At 47.2% G+C, this 17067-nt stretch overlaps 1 protein-coding gene across 1 annotated transcript in view; it reads left to right on the top strand.

Moving 5' to 3' along the window:
• LOC123355764 (antigen WC1.1-like) overlaps positions 1–17067 on the top strand; it is a 69262-nt gene that overhangs the window by 35038 nt on the left and 17157 nt on the right. Inside the window, exons 3-9 of the mRNA XM_044998420.1 lie at positions 104–420; positions 5640–5957; positions 6037–6351; positions 15441–15755; positions 16236–16298; positions 16385–16699; positions 17032–17062. Of these exons, the coding sequence (XP_044854355.1) occupies positions 104–420; positions 5640–5957; positions 6037–6351; positions 15441–15755; positions 16236–16298; positions 16385–16699; positions 17032–17062 (1674 nt within the window). The remainder of the gene's footprint in view (positions 1–103; positions 421–5639; positions 5958–6036; positions 6352–15440; positions 15756–16235; positions 16299–16384; positions 16700–17031; positions 17063–17067) is intronic.

The following is a 17067-nucleotide window of genomic DNA, read 5'->3' as shown; positions in this document are numbered from 1 at the left end:
AATCCAATATAGTGGGAATGGACTCAATCCCCCCTGACTTTCCTTTTCTTTAATATTTAATATAAAATATCTTAAATGCTCCCTCTCTAAACCCCTTCTCCCTTCGGCACACAGGGTTCCGGCTGGTGAACGGCAGCACAGCGTGCTCAGGGAGGGTGGAGATCCAGGTTATTGGTACCTGGGGAACCCTCTGTGACTCACGCTGGGATTTACCAGACGCCAACGTTCTCTGTCGTCAGCTCGACTGTGGGTTCGCTGTATCGGCTCCAGGAGGAGGGTATTTTGGGAAGGGAACTGGCTCTGTCTGGACAGACACATATCACTGTAAAGGGACTGAAACCCATTTGAGCCAGTGCCCTGTTACTGCCCTGGGAGCTTCTCAGTGCTCTCACAACAATGATGCCAGTGTGATTTGCTCAGGTAAGTGTAAGAGAGATGCTGGATTAAGGACACCTGCCCCTCAGTGTGTGACACTGACCCCAGAGCAGGGGAACCTCAAGGCACAGCAAGGGGAGGGGGAGCTAGATCCTAAACCACATATAATAATAGTAAATGTATTAAAGATAAAATGTAAGTAAATAATATTATCACAAAAGAATAGTTGTGAGCTGGGAAAGCCCTGGATTCTCCACTAAAAACATCAACAACTCCATCCTTTATGCATGGCAGCGGAGCAGGGGCAGCACTTTGTCCTTCGGATTTCATAAATGTCACGAACTCATTGTCCCCAGGCTCCTCCAATAGTAATTGGAGGGGGAGCTGGTTGTGACTCCTAATATGCTTCACATTTTCTAGTATAAAATTATTCTCAGCACCTTCTTGATAAGCTCTTGCACCTTCCTTGATTGCTGCAGCCTTTGCAATTTGGAAAGGGGTCAGTGCTGGAGCCAGGGAGGTACCCTCTCCTAGTGCAGTGAGATTCCTTCCAGGTTTGTCTGAATTATAAACTGCTGAAAATCACCATTTCCCTCTTCTCACATGAGTTCCTACAGGCAATTTTGGTAGCACACCACAGAGAAAGAAATGATTTCACTCACTTGTGTGGGTTTTTTTGCATATATATATATATATTTTTTTTTACTTTCTTCATACCTTTCCAACTGAAAAAAATCAAAAGACTTTTCCCCCTGCGTTCTTACTTTTTTACTTTTTTCTAACTTTTTACAGTGAAAGAAAAGATAAAAAATAGAAGCAGGGAGGAAGTGGCAAACCTGTAAATCCAAAAACTGGAAAGGAAAATGAATGTTTCATTTTCCAAAAGTTGAAATGAATCAACATTTTAGTTAAACAAAAATTTGCATTCCATTTCCACATGCCAGTATCTCAGATCTGTGTAAAAATTGAAATACTGCATTCAAAATACTTCACAGAAAATTTTTTGGATTGTTGACCCACTCTAATATTTACATTTTATTTAAAAAAATAAAATATTAAACCACATTATTTAGTTTATTTAGTCAAAGCCAAAGGCACAATAATTAGAAAATACCAGAGTTAAGGTTACCTATGAAATGTTAATTCAGCCCCCCATCCTCCCTTGCGCATATGCATTATGATAGAGTCTAACTATATGCACACATCCTATTATTCTCACCTAAACCCTGCTCCTGCCTCCTTCAGTGCACTGGGAGGATAGTGCTCAGGCAATGGGGGAGCTGTTGAATATTTATTTTTATCCTCATCATTCAATGTGTGATCTAGGGCCTTATTCACTCTATATACCATACAAACACTGCACTGAATACAGAATTAACTTCTTCATGGGCTTTTCTATGGTGCTTATCACCGTAATATGAGAATGCCAAACATTAATGAATTTTTCTTCAGAACACCCCAGGAGATAACAGATTCTTATGATGCCCATTTCAAAAGTGACTTAGGCACTTAGAAGCCCAAGAATAAAATTTTCAAAAGTGCCTAAGTGACTTAGAGACTTAAATCCCATTTTCTCCAGTAACGTAGGAGCCCAAGAACCATGCAGACTTCTCCCTCTTGCTGCCTAAGTCACTCCTGAAAATGGCCCTTAGGCTCCTACATCATTTAGCTGCTTTTGAAAATTTTACATACAATATTAAAGCCAAAATTCTAAACTTGGGGTGAGTGGGCAGCAACCTGAGACCCTCAGGGCTTCATTCTTCAGAGTACTCACCATTTCTGCAGAGCTTTGTGTGTTCAAAGTACTCTCTACACTTTAATAAACCCTCACCAAACTCCAGGGAAGCAGGTGAGTAAGTATCATTATTAGCTCCATATTACAAATGGTGAAACAGAAAGAGAAAAGCAAAGTGACTTGCCCAAGGCCACCCAGTGAGTCAGCAGCAGAGACAGGATAAAACTAAGTGTTTTTACTTGCAGCTCTGTGCTCATTCCCCTCGACCACACTGCCTGGCTGCAAAAGAGCTGAGCAGCCACATCTTGTCTTGACCCTAGCGGCAGTTGTGAGTGCTCAGTACTTCTGCAAATCACATCCCATAAAAACTGGCTTAAGAGACCTGCTCAGCATCACCTTTGAAGTCTGCGGCAGAGGCAGGAACAGAACTGAGCTCTACTGAATGATGGTCACTGCTCTTAACAAGAGCATCCTCATTCTTCCTGCGCTTCTTGGTCATTCTCTATAGGCCTTCCAGTTTCTAAAGTGAATGAGGCAGAGGTCGCACAGGCAACAGCCTGATGCTGCACAACCGCGATTTATCCATCCTGGGCACTGAAAGTGGCCAGGACCCTGCGGGAAAAATAATTCACTAGAAAACTTAATTTTAGTGGCCAGCCAATCTGGTTCCCTTGTGGCTAAATGGAGCCTGTCTTCTGGGTCTATAGATCCGCAGAGTTTTAAGACCCAAAGAGTCCATTGTGATCATCTGCTTCTCCCCTCACCAAAGTGATCCCTCCTGCTGAATGAAGTTGCAACCTCTTTCTCTGCCCCATCTTCAAATCCATGTACAGATTTGAAGATAGGGATTTCTCCATAGGGATTTCAACCTTCTTCCTAATGGAAACATAGCTTCCAGGACTGTCTCCCACAGAGCCCACAGTCACTGGTTTACACCATGACTAAGCCTATAAGGCCCTGCCCAGCACTCACAACAGATGTCTACTCTCCTCTTTACTCTCCTTTGTACCTTGGGGGCAATTCACCTTGTAGTTCTCCTGCTTCTCACAGAGGCTGCTACCTGCATTCCTAACTGAATTCCCTGCAGTCCTGCCCTGCCTCTCCTAATTACCTACCCAGCCCATGCCCTGGTTCTTGGAGGGAACTCCCCAGCACATGGGGATGCTGATTTCTCCCTACAGTTGCTGCATGGAGAATCTCTTGTAAGGAAAAACACCTGGTACCTTCCATACGAGCTCCATCTGCTGTGATCCCATCTGGCCTTCCTGAGGGGCTGTGGTACCCAGTTATATCCTTGAGCCTTCTCAGAAAGCCCCAAATCTACTCTCTACCCTCACACTACACTAGTGGCACAGCTAGGACAGGAAACCTGGGTGGGCCTCAGCTTTCAGGGGGTGGGCAATGATGGGAGGGGCAGAGGGAAGGGTGCAGGAGGGATCCGGTGTCCTGGGGACGGGGCAGGAGGTAGGAGGGGATTGCCTCCCTCCACCCCTTCCAGCCGGCCCTTACCGCTCAGCAGGTACCCAAAGCTGAGGCTGCCCAGGCCACACACACTGCGGGACGTGCCTAGGGTAACCAGATAGCAAATGTGAAAAATTGAACAGGTTGTGGGAGGTAATAGACGCCTATATAAGAAAAAGCCCCAGGACTGTACTTATAAAATCGGGACATCTGGTCACCTAGGTGTGCCCTTGTGGAGAAGAGGGGTCCCACTGGGGCTCGAGCTCCATGCACCCTTCCTGACCCTGGCTTCATGTGCGTCAACCCAGCCGTGTCCCTTTCTTGCTGATGCTAGGAGCTGCTGCCCTGGTCTCTGGCCCCAGCACTAGCCCTGGATTTCAACCACCCCTGCCCCCACAATGTACACCTCCCATGGAGCTAGCACTGGGGTCAGAGACCAGGGAAGCAGCACATGGCTCCGGCAGGAGAAAGACATGGCCAGGCTGGTGGACACCGAGCCAAGGAAGGGAATCCCAGCCTGTGGGTTCGGGGGGCTTCGGCCCTGATTTGAGTGGGTCTGGACGCTATCTGGGTGGGTCATGGCCCACCTGTGGCTACACCCCTGCACTAGACTAGCTGCATGCAGGCATTCTCCTGCTCCAGTCTTAGGATGAACTGCTGGCTCTGTTGACGTCAATGGAGGTTTTACCATTGCCTTCAGTGGGGCCAGGATTTCACTCTTAGCCTTGAAATGTTATTTGGCTACCAAGATCCTTGAGCTGTTTGAGTCCAGTGCACACACACTGCACCCATCAGGTTGCCATACTAGCACATACTGTACCTGACACAGATGGTGGGTGTCCCCTGCACTTACTCTGCTGTTGTCTTTTACCATTGTCAGTCTCTCCTGGCTGCACCTGTGTCTGAACTCAGTGAGGGTATGTCTTCACTACTGGCCGTATCGGCGGGTAGCAATTGATTTCTCGGGGATCAATATATCGCATCTCATCTAGATGCGATATATTGATCCCCGAATGCGCTCCTGTCGACTCCGGAACTCCACCAACGCGAACAGCGGTAGCGGAGTCGACAGGGGGAGCCACAGACGTCAATCCCGCACCATGAGGACGGTAGGTAACTCGATGTAAGATACTTCGACTTCAGCTACGCTATTCATGTATCAGAGGGGTAGCCGTGTTATATTCACGTAGCTGAAGTTGCATATCTTAGATCGATCCCTCCCCCCTAGTGTAGACCAGCCCTGAGTAATTCCTAACTTACCACCTCGCTGTAGGACTCACTGATTCTGAGACACACTCAAAGACTGAGATTCACATCCCAAGGAAGTCACAATATTCATCAATAGAGAATGTCTCCATTCCTGCCCCCCACAAAACCTGCTTAGTGTGGTGTGAATTGATCAGCTGGAATCTCACGTTGGGCTCAGAGATGACACCACACTTCAGGGGACAGCTCCAGTCAGAACCACCAGTGCCGGGAACTATCACACACTGGGAGCTCCTGCACTGGACACAGGTGAACCAAGAAAATTGCCACCTACTGAGCAAAGATCAGAGAGAACTAAGAGAATTTACAAACAATAACCTGTTCCTGACCACCATGAACCCTGCTCTTCCATTGGTCAAACTCCCTCCAAGCAAACTTGACTAAATCATTCACAACCCACCTGCTTAGTGCTTGTGCAGACACCATTCACTGACTTCCAGGCATTTAAGCCTGGATAAAGGGACTACAAACCTCAGCAGCCATTCCACCACCACACACAGAGACTATTTTCCCAGTCAGTAACCTGCAGGAATTCCCTCGCTCACTCATTTACAGGGGCTGCTAGCAAGCCCTTCTGTCAAGCTCAGAGTGTTACAGTTCTTATAGCACCTTCCATTTATAGAGTGAAAAGAATAAGTGTCTTTTGACAGAGGTCGTTTCCTTTAACACTGTGACACACTCTGATCACTGGTTTATACCTTCTTATTGAGAAACAGTCCATAATTTCATGCACACTCTGTATTATTTTTAGGGTATAACAGGGAGTGTTCTTCAGTGTGTTTCCTATCTCTCCTGAGCCCAGGTCGCTCTGAATCACTCAGACTGCTGAATGGAGAGAGCCGGTGCGATGGGAGAGTTGAGATTTCCCTCCGTGGTGCGTGGGGCAGAGTGCTGGATGACCAGTGGGACATGAACGATGCCAGCGTGGTGTGCAGGCAGCTCCAGTGTGGAGTCGCTGAGAAAGCTTATAACCCCCCTAAGTCTGAGCAAGGAACAGGCCCCGTGGGGCTGAGAAGGGTCCAGTGTGCAGGAAATGAGACTCGTCTGACTCTCTGTGACAACTCCACGTCTGAGACAGCCCAGGCAGGAATTGCTGCGGATGTCGGTGTCGTTTGCTCAGGTGATTCATTTCTAAATCTCACAGACATTCTCTGTTCAGTGGGAAAATACGTGTTAACAGCTGGGATCTATCCCTGCAGGGAGCAGGCGGATCAGACTGGTGAATGGGGCAGGTCGCTGTGCCGGGAGAGTGGAGATTTATTACAATGGAAGCTGGGGGACAGTCTGTGATGATTCCTGGGATCTGCCAGACTCCAATGTCGTCTGCAAACAACTGGGATGTGGACACGCCATCAAAGCAACTGTCTCTGCTCATTATGGGGAAGGATCTGGGCAGATCTGGCTGGATGATGTGAACTGCTCTGGGAATGAATCTGATCTCTGGTCGTGTCCTTCCAGGGGCTGGGGCCAGCACAACTGCAGACACAAAGAGGATGCAGGAGTTCTCTGCTCAGGTCAGTTCTGAGAATGCTCTGGTGCGCCGTGTTACCAGGGGATTTAATGGAGGGGGCAGATGTTTAAGGAGGTTGCTGAAAATGACACTTTCCCTGACTATCTCTGCCTCCCTTTCCCTTGTGTAACTACCTACCAGGGTCACCATTAGAAAGTCCTCAGCTCCCACCCCGAGATATTGGAGATATTGCAAGATTTCCCTAATGTTAGACTGCTGCATCTCAGGTGTCTGAAGGAGACAGGATCATGGAAAGCAGTGACTGAAAAGGATGTAGGGTCCTAGTGGAGAAATAACTGAACATGAGCGCCCAGTGCTGTGTATGGTAAAATGGGCTAATGTGAACCTTGGATGTATACACAGGGGAGTAATGAGTAGGAGTGGGGACTAAATGTTACTGTTGTATATGGCACTGGTGAGACAGATACTAGAATACTGTGGCCAGGTCTGATGTCCACAAAAATTGGAGACGGAGCAGAGAAAAGCCACAAAAGTGATCTGATGGCTTGAATAAAAGCCTTACAGTGAGAGATTTAAGATGCTGAATCTGTTTAGCTTATCAAAATGATCAAGAGGTGACTTGATTACAGGCATAAGTTCCTTCACGAGGAGAACATACCACTTACTAAAGGGCTCTTTAATCTAATGGAGGAAGGCAGAACAAGAGTCGATGGCTGGAAGCTGAAACCATACAAATTCACCTCTGAAATAAGGCCCAGGTTTTTAACAATGAGGGTGATTAACCATTGGAACAAACTACCAGGGAAATGGAGCATTCTGCATCTCTTGAAGTCTTCCTGTCTAAACTGGATGCCTTTCTGGAAGCTCTGCTTATGTCATACTCAAGTTATTAGGCTCTATGCAGCTGTTTTACAGAAGGTCAAATTATTTGATCTCATGATCCCTGTCACGCTGTCTGGGGTGGCTCACAGCTCTGAGTGGCCACTTCCAGGTGAATGATGAGAAACAAGGTAATACCCCAACCTGGTGGTGTGTTCTAAAAGTAGATATCTGCAAGACAGTAACAGATGTGAACTCCTGGACCAATGTTCCCTCTAATTTTTTACATCCATGTGTGGTATGAATTTTGTTATGTGCACCAGTATAGAGGTGATGTGAGGTGGGATTAGGGCCAAGGGGTTGAGACAGTGGGAGACAGCTCAGGACTAGTGCAGAGGGTGGCGGTGTGCGGGGTGAGGGTTCTGGGTGGGGGTGCGGGCTCTGGGGTGGTGCCAGGGCTGAGGGTCTTGGGGTCGTGAGGGGGCTCAGAGCTGAGGCAGAGGGTTACAGCATGGGGGCTGAGGGCTCCGGGGTGGGCCCAGAGATGAGGAGCTCAGGGTGCAGGAGGGGGCTCGGGGCTGGGCAGAGAGATGGAGTATGTGGTGGGTGAGGGCTCTAGCTGGGGCTGTGGTCTATGAGGTGGGGGCATGGTTTGGGGTGCAGGCTGCCCTGGGGCTGTGGGGGGAAGAGAGAACTCCCCCCAGCCTTCTCCTGCTGCAGCAGCCTGTGGCCAGGAGAGAGGCACCGCTTTCCCTGCTGCAGCAAATCCGCGATCAGGGGAGAGGAACCTCTCCCCGGATGCGGCAGATCCAGGGCTGGGGACAGGGGAGAGGCGCCAGTTCCCGGCTGCAGCAGGTTCGAGGCTGGGGAAGAGGCACCTCTCCAATCCAGGCCCCTGTGGCTGTGTGCCTACGTGGCCCTTAATATCCTGCTCTGCAGCCATGTAGCCACACAGCTTAGAGGGAATGTAGTCCTGGATCAATATACACTTCTACTTCGCTATAACGCGGTCGTGGGGAGCCAAAAATCCCTCCTGCGTTATAGCTGAAACCCCGTTATATCGGGGTAGGGGCGGCAGGGCTCCGGTGGGATTTAAAGATCTCCAGGCACCGGCCACTGCGGGGAGCCCGTGCCCTTTAAATCACCGGCGAGCCCTGCTGCCGCAGCCCCGGGGTAGTGGCTTCACGGCTCCAGCGGTGATTTAAAGGGCCCAGGGCTCCCCGCAGCAGCCGGAGACCCGGACCATTGAAAGTGTCGCCATAGCCCCGATACTACCACGCTATACGCGAACCTGTGTTATATCGGGTCCTGTTACAGCGGGGTATCTATCTTCCCAGACAAACTGTACTTAGTGATAATTGGTCATTCACACAAAAAATCATACCATGTTCTGGTTGCTTCCAGTCCCAAGAAACCAGTCACTTACCCCAGATCAGTTAGAATCATAGAATCATAGAATCTCAGGGTTGGAAGGGACCTCAGGAGGTCATCTAGTCCAACCCCCTGCTCAAAGCAGGACCAAACCCAACTAAATCATCCCAGCCAGGGCTTTGTCAAGCCTGACCTTAAAAACCTCTAAGGAAGGAGATTCCACTACCTCCCTAGGTAACCCATTCCAGTTCTTCACCACCCTACTAGTGAAAAAGTTTTTCCTAATAGCCAACCTAAACCTCCCCCTCTGCAACTTGAGACCATTACTCCTTGTTCTGTCATCTTCTACCACTGAGAACAGTCTAGATCCATCCTCTTTGGAACCCCCTTTCAGGTAGTTGAAAGCAGCTATCAAATCCCCCCTCATTTTCTCTTCTGCAGACTAAACAATCCCAGTTCCCTCAGCCTCTCCTCATAAGTCATGTGCTCCAGCCCCCTAATCATTTTTGTTGCCCTCCGCTGGACTCTCTCCAATTTATCCACATCCTTCTTGTAGTGTGGGGCCCAAAACTGGACACAGCACTCCAAATGAGGCCTCACCAGTGCTGAGTAGAGGGGGATGATCACAACCCTTGATCTGCTGGAAATGCCCCTACTTATACAACCCAAAATGCCATTAGCCTTCTTGGCAACAAGGGCACACTGTTGACTCATATTCAGCTTTTTGTCCACCGTAACCCCTAGGTCCTTTTCTGCAGAACTGCTACCCAGCCATTCGGTCCCTAGTCTGTAGCAGTGCATGGGATTCTTCCGTCCTAAGTGCAGGACTCTGCACTTGTCCTTGTTGAACCTCATCATATTTCTTTTGGCCCAATCCTCTAATTTGTCTAGGTCCCTCTGTATCCTATCCCTACCCTCCAGCGTATCAACAACTCCTCCCAGTTTAGTGTCATCTGCAAACTTGCTTAGGGTGCAGTCCACACCATCCTCCAGATTGTTAATGAAGATATTGAATAAAACCGGCCCCAGCACCGACCCTTGGGGCACACCACTTGATACCGGCTGCCAACTAGACATGGAACCATTGATCACTACCCGTTGAGCCCAACCATCTAGCCAGTTTTCTATCCACCTTACCGTCCATTCATCCAGCCCATACTTCTTTAACTTGCTGGCAAGAATACTGTGGGAGAGTGTATCAAAAGCTTTGCTAAAGTCCAGAAATAGCACATCCACTGCTTTCCCCTCATCCACAGAGCCGGTTATCTCATCATAGAAGGCAATTAGGTTAGTCAGGCATGACTTGCCCTTGGTGAATCCATGCTGACTGTTCCTGATCACTTTCCCCTCCTTTAAGTGGTTCAGAATTGATTCCTTGAGGACCTGTTCCATGATTTTTCCAGGGACTGAGGTGAGACTGACTGGCCTGTAATTCCCTGGATCTTCCTTCTTCCTTTTTTTAAAGATGGGCACTACATTAGCCTTTTTCCAGTCATCTGGGACCTTCCCCGATCGCCATGATTTTTCAAAGATAATGGCCAATGGCTCTGCAATCTCATCGGCCAACTCCTTTAGCACCCTCGGATGCAACGCATCCGGCCCCATGGACTTGTGCTCATCCAGCTTTTCTAAATAGTCCCGAACTACTTCTTTCCCCACAGAGAGCTGGTCACCTCCTCCCCATACCGTGCTGCAGAGTGCAGCTGTCTGGGAGCTGACCTTGTCTGTGAAGACAGATGCAAAAAAAGCATTGAGTACACTAGTTTTCTCCAGATCCTCTGTCACTAGGTTCCCTCCCTCATTCAGCAAGGGGCCCACACTTTCCTTGACTTTCTTCTTGTTGCTAACATACCTAAAGAAACCCTTCTTGTTACTCCTAACATCTCCGGCTAGCTGCAACTCCAAGCATGATTTGGCCTTCCTAATTTCACTCCTGCATGCCTGAGCAATACTTTTATACTCCTCCATGGTTATTTGTCCAATCTTCCACTTCTTGTAAGCTATTTTTTTGTGTTTAAGACGAGCAAGGATTTCACTGTTGAGCCAAGCTGGTCGACTGCCATATTTACTTTTCTTCCTACAGATCGGGATGGTTTGTTCCTGCAACTTCAATAAGGTTTCTTTAAAATACAGCCAGCTTCCCTCGACTCCTTTCCCCATCATGTTATTCTCCCAGGGGACCTTGCCCATCAGTTCCCTGGGGGAGTCGAAGTCTGCTTTTCTGAAGTCCAGGGTCTCTGTTCTACTGCTCTCCTTTCTTCCTTGTGTCAGGATCCTGAACTCGACCATCTCATGGTCACTGCCTTCCAGGTTCCCATCCACTATTGCTTCCTCTACTATTTCTTCCCTGTTTGTGAGCAACAGGTCAAGAAGAGCTTTTCCCCTAGTTGGTTCCTCCAGCACTTGCACCAGGAAATTGTCCCCTACACTTTCCAGAAACTTCCTGGATTGCCTGTGCACTGCTGTATTGCTCTCCCAGCAGATATCGGGGTGATTAAAGTCACCCATGAGACCCAGGGCCTGTGATCTAGCAACTTCTGTTAGTTGCTGGAAGAAAGCCTCATCCACCTCATCCCCCTGGTCCGGTGGTCTGTAGCAGACTCCCACCACGACATCACCCTTGTTGTTCATACTTCTAAATTTAATCCAGAGACTCTCAGGTTTTTCTGCAGTTTCATACTGGAGCTCTGAGCAGTCATACTGCTCTCTTACATACAACGCAACTCCCCCACCTTTTCTGCCCTGCCTGTCCTTCCTGAACAGTTTATATCCATCCATGACAGTACTCCGATCATGTGAGTTATCCCACCAAGTCTCAGTTATTCCAATTACATCATAATTCCTTGACTGTGCCAGGACTTCTAGTTCCCCCTGCTAGTTCCCCATGCTTCTTGCATTTGTGTATAGGCACTTAAGATAACTCGCTGATTGTCCTGGTGTCCCAGTATGGGGCTGGAGCCCTCCCCTCTTGCACTCACCTACTTGTGCTTTCTCCCGATATCCCACTTCCCCACTTACCTCAGGGCTTTGGTCTCCTTCCCCCGGTGAACCTAGTTTAAAGCCCTCCTCACTAGGTTAGCCAGCCTGCTTGCAAAGATGCTCTTCCCTCTCTTCGTGAGGTGGAGCCCGTCTCTGCCTAGCAATCCTTCTTCTTGGAAGACCATCCCATGGTCAAAGAATCCAAACCCATCTCTCTGACACCATCTGCGTAGCCATTCGTTGATTTCCACGATTCGACGGTCTCTACCCTGGCCTTTTCCTGCCACAGGGAGGATAGATGAGAACACCACTTGCGCCTCAAACTCCTTTATCCTTCTTCCCAGAGCCACGTAGTCTGCAGTGATGCGCTCAAGGTCATTCTTGGCAGTATCATTGGTGCCCTGGATCTTACACCAAAGACAATGCCTCTAGCCAATCCTGTAATAAACCACTGCTCTACAGCCAAAATTCTTCTGAAATAAATGTAGTCAAACTTTACTAATTCTGGGTCACTGAGAATGAAAATGATGCTTAAAATTGTTGATTGGCTCTTGTTTTCAAGTTATGCTATTGGGTCAGTATATACGACCCTTGACTTGGGAATAGCGGAGGATAAGTGAGTTATAAAGGGAAGGGCTCTCAATTTAAACCACAAATGACTAAAATACATCTTTGACTGGATCTATGAATAAATCTATGACTGGGTTTGGACAGTACTTGCTTTTTAGGCAAAACAATGAATGATGCAATCTGAAGCTGGTATTGCGTCATACATGATATGAATTGCATCATGTTATTCCTAGAAGTCATGGATGATGCAATCATAACGAAGCTTACATCACTCTGCTGAACAAATTGCCCTATATCAGCTCTAGAAATCATACAGTGTCGTGCTCTCTTATTTGTCAGTGTTTGATTTTGCAAAGGGACACATTTCTGTTTAGCCAAAGTGAGCAGAGATGCCTCGTACTTGTGTGAACAGTGCAGATAACTTCTGCTATGTTTGTGGTGAAGTGACTTTTGCATCACAAAAGCGCAGTATAACCACTATGGTTAAGAAAGCCTATCATCTCTATTTTGGCTGCAAAATTGGAGATCAGGACAAGAGGTGGGCCCCACACATATGCTGCAACACTTGTGCAACAAATCTTCGCTAGTGGTTGAACAGGAAAAGGAAATCTATGCCTTTTGCAGTGTCAATGATTTGGAGAGAGCCAACAGATCATACCAGCAATTGTTACTTCTGCATGGTGCCTCCAGTTGGGAAAGGTGTGTCAAAGAAGAAAAAGTGGACTCTGCATTATCCAAACATTCCATCAGCTATACGCCCAGTACCCCACGGAGAAGGACTGCCGGGTCCTGATGCACCAGAATCATTCTCACTTGAGTCAGACGAGGAAGAGGAAGAGGATGAAACTTCTGGTCCTGAACCATCAATGTCACAGGACCCACATTTTCTCCCATCTTCCTCCTCTGAACCACATCTCATAACACAAGGTGAACTGAATGACCGTGTCAGGGATTTGGAACTACCCAAGAGTAAGGCAGAGCTGTTGGGCTCCAGACTACAGCAGTGGAATCTCCTGGCAAGTGATGTTAGGGTTTCCATGTTCTGTGACCATCAAAAGGATCTTGTTCCATTCTTCTTCATGGAAGGTGATCTTGTAGCCTGCAACAACATCGATGGTGTGATGGCAGCCCTCAACATCATTCACGATCCAGATGAGTGGAGACTGTTCATTGATTCATCGAAGACGAGTCTTAAAGTTGTTTTACTGCATAATGGCAATGTTTTGCCATCAATTCCAGTTGGTCATGCAGTCCATATGAAGGAAACGTATGACAACATGAAACAACTTTTGAGGTGCATAAACTATGACCAACATCAGTGGCAGCTTTGTGGCGATTTGAAGGTTGTTGCTCTCTTGCTTGGTCTGCAGACTGGATACACAAAGTACTGCTGTTTTCTCTGTCAATGGGATAATCGTGCAAGAGATTCCCACTACATCAAGAAAGATTGGCCACTCTGACAGTCATTGGAGCCTCGGAGGAAAAGTGTTCAGCATCCACCACTTGTTGAATCAAGGAAGATTTTGTTACCACCCTTACACATCAAGCTGGGTCTGATGAAGAAATTTGTCAAGGCCATTGACAAAACACAAGCAGCTTTCAAGTACCTCCGTGGAAAATTTCCAAGGTTAAGTGAAGCTAAGATAAAGGAAGGTGTCTTTGTTGGTCCTCAGATTCGTGAACTTCTTTGAGATGATGCATTTGACCATGCACTGCGTGGCAAGGAAAAGACGGCATGGAAAGCCTTCCAGTTAGTAGCAATAAATTTTCTCGGAAACAACAAGGCAGACAACTACAGGTTGTTGGTGGAAAACCTCCTCAAGGCATACAAAAGCCTTGGTTGCAACATGTCACTAAAGATACATTTTTTTCACTCTCATCTAGATTTTTTTCCACTGAACTGTGGAGCAGTGAGCGATGAGCATGGCGATCGATTTCACCAGGACATTGCAACAATGGAGAAACGCTATCAGGGCAAATGGAGCCCATCAATGCTTGCAGACTATTGCTGGACAGTGACAAGAGATGCTCCATTTAATTAATACAAGAGACAAGCCAAGAAGCGCCGAGTAGACACTGAATAGGACTAAACTATGTACATAATAGTTTTTTGCCTTTTGTTTCATAATAAATTTTATTTATATAACCCTTTTGCTGATTTTTAAAGTGTTACATAAACAGGACTGGTGAAATATTATCATGTAATGCAAGCATAAAAACATGAAAAGACCTAGGTTTACAATTTATGATTAAAACTCTACTATCTACACAATATACATAGACATAAAATGTAAAAACTTAAATATCTTAGAAACAGTAGCCAATCAGTTGTTTTAATTGTCATATTTGAATTCAGCACATCAAAATACATAATAAATACCACATTTTATCTCTGAAGCAGACGACTTCTCAAAAATTGTAGACCAGTGCTATATGCAGGTTTATTGATTAGGAAAAAGAAATAAAAGGGTTATTTTACAGGTTAAAGCAAAGAAACATATACACACAAATGAGTTACCATTTACATCCTAGGAGGGACAGAATTGTAGTGATCTGTCAATTCCAAATGTCCTTCAGCACTGACCCAGGGATAACCCCTTGGGGTCTCTGGCTTCAGTTTAGTGTCTCTAGCCCTGTCATAGTTCAAACAGCCAAAAAGATGAACAATCATCACATCTACTATTTTTATTTCCTTCTTCCAGCCTTCAAAGTGGGGACGAGGCCTTCTGCATGTGCTGCTCCTTGGGTGTGATAAGGCCATTAACCAATCCTGTAAATTGTGATGATCATTGATAGCCCATCTGATTTTGAAAGTCCTTGGGCATGGGGGAGGGGGGGAAGATGATTCCCGTGCCTGAGCTCACAAGTTGAGAGCAAACATTTTCACACTTATAAGGCAAAACTTACATATTTTCTTGTAGCATGGACCACAGCCATTACAAGTGAGATTAATGCCTGCAGCAACTAACCACCATTTCATAGAGTCTAAACACTAAATACATTCTTACAAGACTAATACCTGTTTTGAGCAAAGCTAACATACAGGTGACCTGGCCTGATCTCCAGCTACGAGATTGTCAGTTCTCAGCTAATGCCTGCAGCCTGGGCAAGAGCTGGCATCTGGCCTGCCAATGTCATGATCCTTCCTGGCCTTTATCTGTTACAATCTGTATGTAGCTGCTGGTAAGTGGTGGCCTTCCAGAGATGCCCACTGTATTTCTAGGGGGCCTGTGATGTGTAAAAGAATCTCTCATTCTTGGAGTGGTTCTCTAGCAGTTGCTCCTGCAAAATGATGCACAGGATTGTTTGCAATCGCTGGGATTTCACTCGTCACACCCCAGTTCATTTCAGAATCAGATGATTTTAATTCCCTTTTTGTGCATTTCCTTCTAGAATTCACAGATCTGAGGCTGGTGAGCGACAGTGACTGTGCTGGACGGCTGGAGGTTTTCTACAATGGGACGTGGGGCAGTGTTTGCTCCAATCAGATGTCTAGAGTCACCGCAGCAATTGTCTGCAAACAGCTGAACTGTGGGAATGGAGGGCAGATTGCAAGCGACTTTGAATATGGAGCAGGTTCTGGTCTCACGTGGCTGGACCAGGTTATATGCAGTGAGCAGCATAGCTCCCTCTGGCAGTGCCCATCAGAGCCCTGGAATCCAAAGTCATGTGAAAACCGAGCAGAAGAGACCCATATTTCTTGCGCTGGTAATTCTGAAACTACCTGTTGTTCACACCTCAGTGTAGGTAGATTTAAATTCTCAACACAAGATACAAATATATTTTCACAGACTTTTATATGAATAAGCATTTCTCTGATTAACAACAAACATGGAAGTTAATCAATTAATTATAAACGAGACCGGTGTTACACAGTGCGCTAAGGTAGTGTGAGAGCAAAGAAAAGCCTCTCCCTAGAGACCATCATTAGGCAGCTCTATGGTTATTAATCCTTTTTGGATGAACAATCAGAGATGGGCCCAGGCTGTGCAGTTTGGGTCGAGACTGGAATCCCCCACAATTCTGGGTGCAAGTTGGCCTGGAGCAAATTAATTAGGTATTAAATAACCCAGAGTTCACATTTCAGTTCATACAGTGCTGAAATTATGGGTTTAAAATACAGATAAATTCTACTCCCACATCACACGCACAGCCCAGTGCATTCACCTCGGCTTTTTCTCTCCATAGGAAAAAAAGCAAAACCAACTCAGATCCTGTTTGCCGAATGCCCGAACTCTCCAAGCTGCACAGGTATCTCTGCTTCTCACTGTTTCACTCTTGGTCGCTAAGGACTTTCCCAGCTGTCCCAGTAACATGTGAGGTTTCTTCAATTCCAGACCAGGAGAAGTTACGTGTCGTGGGAGGAGAGAACAGATGCTTGGGCAGAGTGGAGGTTTGGTACCGAGGCTCCTGGGGAACAGTCTGTGATGATTCCTGGGACATGGCGGATGCTAATGTTGTGTGTAAACAACTGGGCTGTGGATCTGCTTTATCTGCCCTGGTCGAGGCTGCATTTGGCGAGGGGACTGGTCCCATCTGGGTGGAGAAATTGAATTGCCGAGGGACAGAGTCATCTCTCTGGGACTGTCCTGCCAAGCCCTGGGGTGAGAGCAACTGTGGTCATAAGGAAGATGCTGCTGTGAATTGCTCAGGTGAGTGACGGGAGATGTTTCTGCTACATGCTGTAATTTTCAGGGAGGAGGATGGATCAGTCCACGCCCCCATCCCTTTGGTCCCAGACCAGGCCCTCCCATCTCCTGTGTGCAGGAGCATCATGGATGCTGTGGGGTGGGACTTTTGTGGGGTCAGATTGGCTCAGGCATCAGCCCACATAGCCCCTGCATCCCTGTGCTGCTCTGATGGAGCTTGTGGAGGTGACAGCTGGAGACAACCAGGGACTCTCAGTGGTGAGGTTCCCCCCAGGAATAAACACGTCACCTCCCCCTCGTTCCAGGCTCCAACTCTCCTCCCTTTCCCTTTGCAGGTCTGACAGAGAGGACAGATTCTCCAAATACCCCAC

Source organism: Mauremys mutica, chromosome 1 (genome assembly GCF_020497125.1).
Source record: "Mauremys mutica isolate MM-2020 ecotype Southern chromosome 1, ASM2049712v1, whole genome shotgun sequence".
NCBI classification, from domain to species: domain Eukaryota; kingdom Metazoa; phylum Chordata; order Testudines; family Geoemydidae; genus Mauremys; species Mauremys mutica.
The sequence above is the reverse complement of the archived record's forward strand: the minus strand, read 5'-3'. Positions and strand labels throughout refer to the sequence as shown.